At 35.4% G+C, this 8,374-nt stretch overlaps 1 protein-coding gene across 1 annotated transcript; it reads right to left on the bottom strand.

Annotated features, from left to right (window-relative positions):
• Nucleotides 1-1,101: 1,101 nt before the first annotated feature.
• On the bottom strand, nucleotides 1,102-7,911 carry LOC139130850 (tyrosine-protein kinase Fer-like). Its single transcript, XM_070696649.1, has 10 exons — nucleotides 7,737-7,911; nucleotides 7,279-7,441; nucleotides 6,839-6,949; nucleotides 6,317-6,471; nucleotides 5,924-6,049; nucleotides 5,475-5,557; nucleotides 4,772-4,812; nucleotides 4,176-4,272; nucleotides 3,364-3,460; nucleotides 1,102-2,785 (listed from the first exon to the last, which is right to left on the bottom strand). Exons 1-10 carry the CDS (start codon nucleotides 7,878-7,880, stop codon nucleotides 2,723-2,725), a joined length of 1,080 nt encoding a protein of 359 aa, XP_070552750.1. The 5' UTR covers nucleotides 7,881-7,911; the 3' UTR covers nucleotides 1,102-2,722.
• Nucleotides 7,912-8,374: the final 463 nt, after the last annotated feature.

Genomic DNA, 8,374 nt, shown 5'->3' with positions numbered 1-8,374 from the left:
TTTTAGTAAGGCCCTTATCCGATCTTTCAAACAAAATAACATTGATATTGTTCATATTTCATGGTGCGAGGCAAAAGGGAAACATTACCCCTTCCGTTTATATTATATTTTTTTTTAAAAAATCACTTAAAATTGACACAAACTGAAAGGCAAATGCTTTGTAATTTTAAACTATGCGACTTTTTCTCATAAAACTATACATGTTTAGAAAGGCCCTTTTCAGAGCTTTCAATCAGTATAACATTTATATGGTTTCATAATTGGTGGTTCGAGGCAGAAAGGGAAACATTACCCCTACCCCATATATTATAATTTTGTTTTTAAAAATCCCTTAAAATCGACATAAAGTGAAAGGTTTAAGCTTTGTAATTTTAAAATATGCGGTTTTTACCCATAAAACTATATATGTTCAGAAAGGCTTAATTCAGCACTTTCAAAAACTGTAACACTTTCATGGTTTCATCATTTATGATTCGAAACAGAAAGGGAAACATTACCCCTACCCCTTATATTAAACAAGGATATGTGGCATACCACGTATTAAGAAAACAAGCTCATGCATCTACTAAATCTCAAGACTCATACTTTTAATGTTTTTTTTTTGTTTATTTTACTACGTTCTGCCAAAATACATCAATGCATAATGAAAAATTGTTTGGAGGAACGGGAACTTGGGTTTGAAATTTAGCAAATATTTACGATTTACGGTCATTGGCCGATATAATGTCTAATCGAAGTTCGATTATTAATGTATCCCCATCAATTTATATCAATGAAAAGGCCATGATCAGGGCTTTCTAAATATGTAACGTTTATAGTATTTATTGTTTCTGTTTCCGTCGAGCGGTAAATATGCGACCCCTATCCCGTTGTTAAAATCCAAGATGGCGGCCAAGATGGCGGCCAAGATGGCGCCAAATGAACCCAATGGGACAATATTTGATTTATGAACATCAAAATTCATTAACTATAGACCCTAAGGATGACAAATAGGTAGGTTAAAATATATCCATTGGGTGCATGGGAACCCTACTTTCCGACTAGACTATTTATATGGCAAGCGATTTACAAAGCAATGAAGATGCGTTGACTACACTTTATACAGGTGACTGGTGTATTTTTCTTTATTTGATCTTGAATAAGTTTGACTGAGTTTTTATGACAGATTAAGTAACAAAAGCTCAATCAGGTACTACAGGCTGATTCTAATACAATTGATTGGATTGTGATGGATATAAGAGGAAGGCGACTTGCTTCTAGACATGGTATTTCAGTTTTTGGTATCACTTCCTCACAGAACTCATAATTGTCGAATAGATGACCAGCAGACTAGTTTTAAAAAGGACATATTACACCATTGATCGATACCACGTTACTTTTAATTTGTACACTATTACGTCTGAGCTTTTGCTACATATATGTACTATTTATCAACTCTGTGGAAGCAATTGACCTCATTGAAAATTATTATTTTTTATAAGCCACTGAAATATGCATGGCTTGTCATTCATAGATATCGTCTGATCTTGTATGTATAGAAATTTAAAAGTCACACGTCCGAGCATGATTGAATGGTTTCTTTGGTCAACGATTCGTGTACACATGGAAGAATATTCTATCCTTTTCATACAAATGCTATGGAAAGTTGTTTAATTAGTACTCTTCAATATGCTGTTGTCGAAAACAGGTTATGATAATTATGTAATTGCTATATGCAAACTGCATCATTCATATATATATTTGTGTAGTCCAAAATAGGTACGCACCATTTGTTCGATCAACTGCAGGAATGTTTTCCAAAATGGAAACTTTCTTATATAGGGGTAAATCACAATCATTGTCGTAGGGAAGGGCTACATAAAGGTAAGAGAGCTGGTTGTAGAATGACCAATAGCTCAGGAATCTCAAACTTCTCAAACCATCTTATTCTCTAACCTTGGTTGATAGTTCTGCTGGTGGACAGAATTATCCCCGAGGCTGTCTTCCGCCCAGTAAAGCGATGTATTCATTGCTTCGCTTCGATAAAGTTTGTGTGTGCGATGATAGTGTGTGTACTAGTGTGAGTGCTTCACGAACTCTACGGCGAGTGGAGAGGGCGCAGTCAGAATTGTAACATCCTTAGCTCGGTTATTGACCCAATCTTTTTGAGATTGGGCATTTAGCCGAGCGGTTTTGTCTGTAGCTTTCTCCGCCAGGTGATTAGGTGCCGTGCGTTGTTGGTTCGAGCCCGGTTGAAATCATCGTATTCTCTATTCTGGGTTTATAGTTCTGCTGGTTGACAGAATTGTCCCCATGGCTGTCATCCGCCCAGTAAAAAGCGATGTATTCATTGCTTCGCTTCGATAAAGTTTGTGTGTGCGATCTATGATAGTGTGTGTACTAGTGTGAGTGCTTCACGAACTCTACGGCGAGTGGAGAGGGCACAGTCAGAATTGTAACATCCACAGTTTTGTCCGCTATGTGATTTGGTAACCTGCGTTGTTGGTTCGAACCCGGTTGAAACCATCGTATTTTATAGCTGTCTTCCTATAGTCTTTTCCTCATCAGAACCTTTGCCCTGCTCTTAAAAGTGTATCGATTATATAATTATACTAAAACACATTTTACAAAATGGGGTTATATGACTTTGTGATATGATTCGTTGTTTAAATCGAGGTGTTAACAAGAGATTCTTGGAATGCTTTTCTAAAAGATAAAACTTAGATTGTTCTTCTTCCTATCCTTATTTTGGCAGTATTTCTCCTTCTGTGTCTCGTCTGTCGCCAATCCCTACCGCGAACAGACCCTGGTAATGACAGAAATGTAATAGTTAAAAAAGTTGAAAACTTAGAAATTGTAATGCCAGGATGTAAAAATTTGTCTGTTTTCTATTCAAATGTCTTTGTGCCACACGAAAGTGATATTTATCTGTTCGACTCTTGGTGATATAGATTGCCAGACTTTTTGTACTGGTTGACCAAACATAGTGGTTTTTCTGTATGCCAGCTAAAACAATGTTCTTATACTATCCCTATTATTGCTACCTTATTATCATTATGGTAAGCTTAAGTGACTAATTATTAATTTCATAACCTTGCAATAACATAATAAACAGTCTAAACTATCATATTGAAAAGATCGAGGAATAAACCTGTCTCTTATATGCTCACAAATTGCATCAATGGATGCCAGCAGTAATGAACAAACCGTTGACAAATAATACGTACATAAAACATGATTTGCTCTATTTGTGACAAGACGCTCGCGTCAATTCAACCGTAAATCATCAATAAAATCGTCCTAAAATCACACAGAACATTGAAATCATAAACAAGTATTTTACCGGAAAAGCACACCCTCACTTAGGACAAGCGATGCATTTACCTTGCCTTCCATTAGCAAATCTAAATTTGCTGTCAACTGCTCAGCTGACGGCCTCATTTCCAACGGTCTCTCCCAGCATTTGCACATAATTCGATATCTGAAATACAATTTAGCATTTGAAAGATGAACTATTTGCTTAGATTATCGTATAGGTTAATGAACGTTCACATAAATGTTATTGAAAACGAATTTTTAATCTGAAAGAGCTCCGTTGATCGTCTACGTCAGCTCGATACTGGAAATGACACAGGGAATTTAAAGGAACGTTAAGCAATAAATAATGCATCGACAAGGATTATCTCAAATAATTGTAATGTTTGCATATATTAGAGAGAAATATATCCTAATATATATATATATATATATATATATATATATATATATATATATATATATATATATATATATATATATGTAAATATATTGGGCTCGCTTTTCAATAACATATGTCAACAATATCTCTATTGAAAAGTTTCAAGTGATTTTAAACCTGATTTGAAGTATGGAAGAAATTGTGTTTAGACACAGACCTATAATGTCTGAGAAACAGCATACTTGAAGGTTGATAACGTTACAACGATTACATTTTGTCTTTAATCATTTGTCATAAGGATATGATGATACAATTACTAGAATGCGTTTGGAACAATTCAATTGAATGATTTGATCACGACGGATTGTCTTTACCAAGAACAGGATTATAGTTATGGAAATATGACATAGAACAGGGGTAGGTGGTATTGTTATTACGGCTGATCTATTTGACACGTTATGATCTAATTACTTCGATGCGATTAAGGGTTATGACTCACGCTTCATCTGTGCAAATCTGCGGCTTTGGTAACGTTTCTCCACGAGCTATCCTACGAATGAACTGGTAAGAAGTATCATCTTCAAATGGGACTGCACCTGTATGTAATTTAGTGGAGTTTAGATACGGTAAAACTCATAACGAATGGCACCTAGTCACCTGGCGAAGACATCACAGTCGAAACCGCTAAGCCAAATCCCAACCCACATACAGGAATGGTTCAATGAACGACATAAATTGTCTATATTTTTCTGACAATGACCACTCCACATGCTGGAGAATTAATTCTGAAGTACTCGCACTCCCGTATTCGCTATCAAACGTCGTGCACAAAGTTTATCAAAGCAATGATTAAACATATTAAGTCATATGTCATGCAAGAGATACAAATGTTACAATAAGGACTTATTTTTCTGTTTGAGAGGATTTATGCTCACACTTCACGCCATTCATTTGAAATAAGGAACAAAGTGTATCATATAATATGGCCACGCAATTTCTCAAACAATCGATCGTCGGATTTCAGTTATTGCCGACCTGTTTGCCCTAACCATACACAAATTTTGTACATAATGCCATTTGCATAAGCAAACATACCTTGTGCGCCCACTTCCCATAATAACACACCAAACGACCAACTGTGAGAAAAATGAAACGAACGATTAACATGAGGGGATAAAGAGTGCACTCACATTGGTTGGATAACAAATGAATTGTGAACATAACGTTTCGACCACACACAGGATGTCTTCTTCAGGGTAAAAATTGTTGGGTCACTGAGAAGAAGTTTTTTAGATGTGACACTTCGCGCTCTCCGGACGCACATAGAAAACACCTCTTCTCAGTGACACGACAATTTTTGCCCTGAAGAATATCAGTGTGTGGTCGAAACGTTGTAAAAATAAAGTTTTTTTAACCTAGGCAAATGGGCTTGTTCTTTTCTTCAAACTCTCTAATTACTTTAAGTTCATATCGCCTTCGAGTTGTTGCACCTATACACCGTGGTTTGACTGACTTTAGCCATATCGACGAACTCGAATATTAACCCTAATAAGTACATCTTGTGACCCTTTAAAATTTTAATTGCGGAGCGTGCCACGAAATCAAGTGTCATGCTATGTTTCCATAATATATGATATGATGGGTACAATTGAAGTCACTGTTAACTTGGTAAAGTTTCTATCAAACTGAACTTTGATTAAAAACCAGGGACATTTTATATGAATTATGACATATCTCATGCGACGCGGTGTAAGATTTGGTGTCTCATTTTAGTACACGAGAAATTATTCGTCCTTACACATCACTTTTGAAATGGAACTCTCCTCTGGTGAGAAACTCTGGGGGCATCCATCTCAATGGTGGTGCTGTTTGTCCTTCAGTCTGAAGACAAAGAATGACATCCTCCTTAGCATGGAGATACAGGAAATGTATTCCAGAGAAACAGAATTATTTATGTCTAATTGAATAAACGAAGTTCCTTCCCCATAACATTCTCCACAAAAATGGGTTAATCAATCAATCAAAACTATTTATTACGCGTCAAAATCAAAAAGTATTTTATTCTTAGGGGAACGTTTGTGTCAGTGTACATTGTACAACTGTAACATTGTACTTGGTAAACAAATGTAGATTGACGTGCTAAACGTCTACATAACACTCTTCATCTAAAAAAATTGTAAAGGTGAGGACGTCTGAATATGATATTTAAAAATTCGGTGTTTGGAAGTTGAAGATTAGATTACTTACCCACGGTGTTTCTATGAATATTCCCCCAGTTTCACTGACATCTCTGCTGAGACCGAAGTCACTTATTTTGGCAAGGTTGTCATCAAATAGTAAAATGTTTCTCGATGACAAGTCCCTGTGTAGAATCTTTGTTGTACGCAAAGGAAAAGTACGAGTTACGACACTGATAGCTCAGTTAGTCAAAGTCATGACCTCATTTGGCTTTATTAAATGAAGTATATTTATTAGTTTGTTGTTATAAGTCAATGGGACAAATCCCATCTCTGAACATTTAAAGCTACTGTCAAGCCTACTCGCTGGTTTTCTGCATATGTATCTTTTTGCGTGAATGCGCGAATGTACAAAGTGAAAATTTAATAATAGGGCAAGCACAGGCTTTAATACAGGCCTCACGTGTTTTCTCTTCATATACTGCATTCCCTGCGTAATGTGCCGTGTGTAACCAAGTAATTCCTTTGATTTCTCTTTCGTTATTACGTCTGCATGGCAACGTAGATGGTTCAGAAGATCTCCCCTGCGGGCATTTTCCATAAGGAAACATTTATCATCTGTGAAGTGAGAATAAAACATAGTTTTAGTGATAATGATAATTAAAGCTACCCTACATTTCACTCTCTTTTTTCAAATACATTTATATTTTCAAATACTCATACGAAGCGAATTATATGGTTGCAATGATATGTTTTGAACTTTCTTAAGATCTTAAATCGATGGATGGAAACATTATTTAAAAAACGATGACCCTCGCTACGAAGCAGATTTTCCAATATCAGGCTTTGCCAACAAATTGTTGGTTGTTTCGGGAAAATCAGGGACAGAGCGCATTTCATGAATTCGGTTTTAGCTGATTGATATGGGATTATCATACATTAGTAGACTTATGATTAAAACAATTGAAAATAACCTTGACCTCACCTTTTTGCAAAACAAACCCCTTAAATGCCACTATGTTTAAGTTACCATACAGTTTTATCAAACACCGGATTTCATTTGTCAAGTTCATGTAGGACTTGTAAGTTCTTCCACCTAAAGAATTTGAACGTTAAAGCTCCATTATTGTCACGGCATCGTAAAAAGCTACACAAAACCCACTAAGTTATGTGTATCTTATGGTATAATAAGTTATTTGCTCCTTGAAAATCTGTAACGATAAAATTGTAGGAATTATTTTTTTACTAAGATAGGAATCGTCTCAAATTTAATTCTTTCCACTGGCATGATAGTGGCTTGTACATGACTCAGTCGACTTGAAGGCTGTCATATTGTAACTCTCGACTCTCTAAAGACTGCAATGATTCTGTAATAACCATCGGTTATACAGTAAACATAAAGTACTTATAATTCTATCTACCCACGTGGTACTAGAGATTTTATTGCCACCTCTTCGACAACTTTGCTACCGCTGGGTTTGAAATATCCTTTATGGACTTGACTTGAAGAGCCCTGTCCAAGCAATGTCTGTGATTTTCTCAAACTGGTGTTCGCAATTGACCACTTATCACGTTGCCCAATATGCTCCTTTGGTTGAAAAAAGATTAAAGTATTAAATGGTACTTATTATTGGTAGACATTAGTGCATAATTATTCTCATACATCATTGTTGTCCATGCAGCCACTACCTATATATAATTTATAATTTAAGGATATTGTGTTGTTAATTATTAACTTCAATATGCAGATGCCGTATAAGGAACTACTAGTGCGATATTTTATACTTGACTGCTGTAATTATACGGTAGAAAGTCATAATATAAATCGGATATTAGGCTGTTGTATACCTGCGCCTTTCTCTTATAAGTGTCCCAATCCTTACCTTCATAACATCGTGAATTTCTTCCTGGTCGTTAATACGTTGGTACTTCAATAAATTCTTTTTCATTCTTCGATAGCACAGGAGAGTGATAAGCATAGTGATTACAGCAACCATCAAACATGTTGAGAGGAAGGTAATCACCATTTCATCTTTAGTCCTATGTGTTGGCGGGCGCGATACTGTATCATTTGGTTTAACGAAAATTTGACATCTTGGTTAAAGTTATTGTATGTTATTTAAGAAAGATTCTAACAGCTTATATCAGTGAACTCATCAGATTTAATATGGTTTAGACATTTGTCTCTTATTTCATCGAGGATTTATTTAAGCAAAGAGGCTGTCGCACACGTTTACTTTACGGTAGCTTTCCTAATGTTGATAAGTTTTTTTCCTTTTAGTATCTTGTAGGAAAAATAAAGTACACTGCTATCGGAAAGTTGTATGGCATGAAGTTTTAAAGAGATAAATTTCCTAAAGAAATATTTTGTTAAAATTGAAGGACAACTACACTTCCCTTAATTTCTTTTATAATATTACGTTAATCAATTTTACTCGTTTATGCTTGCGATTAAATTTCAATCAAATTTACATTCTATACGATTCTGTCAATAAAATCAGTAAAGTTCAATTCCCTATTA

This window comes from Ptychodera flava, chromosome 4, assembly GCF_041260155.1.
Source record: "Ptychodera flava strain L36383 chromosome 4, AS_Pfla_20210202, whole genome shotgun sequence".
In the NCBI taxonomy this organism is placed as follows: domain Eukaryota; kingdom Metazoa; phylum Hemichordata; class Enteropneusta; family Ptychoderidae; genus Ptychodera; species Ptychodera flava.
The sequence above is the reverse complement of the archived record's forward strand: the minus strand, read 5'-3'. Positions and strand labels throughout refer to the sequence as shown.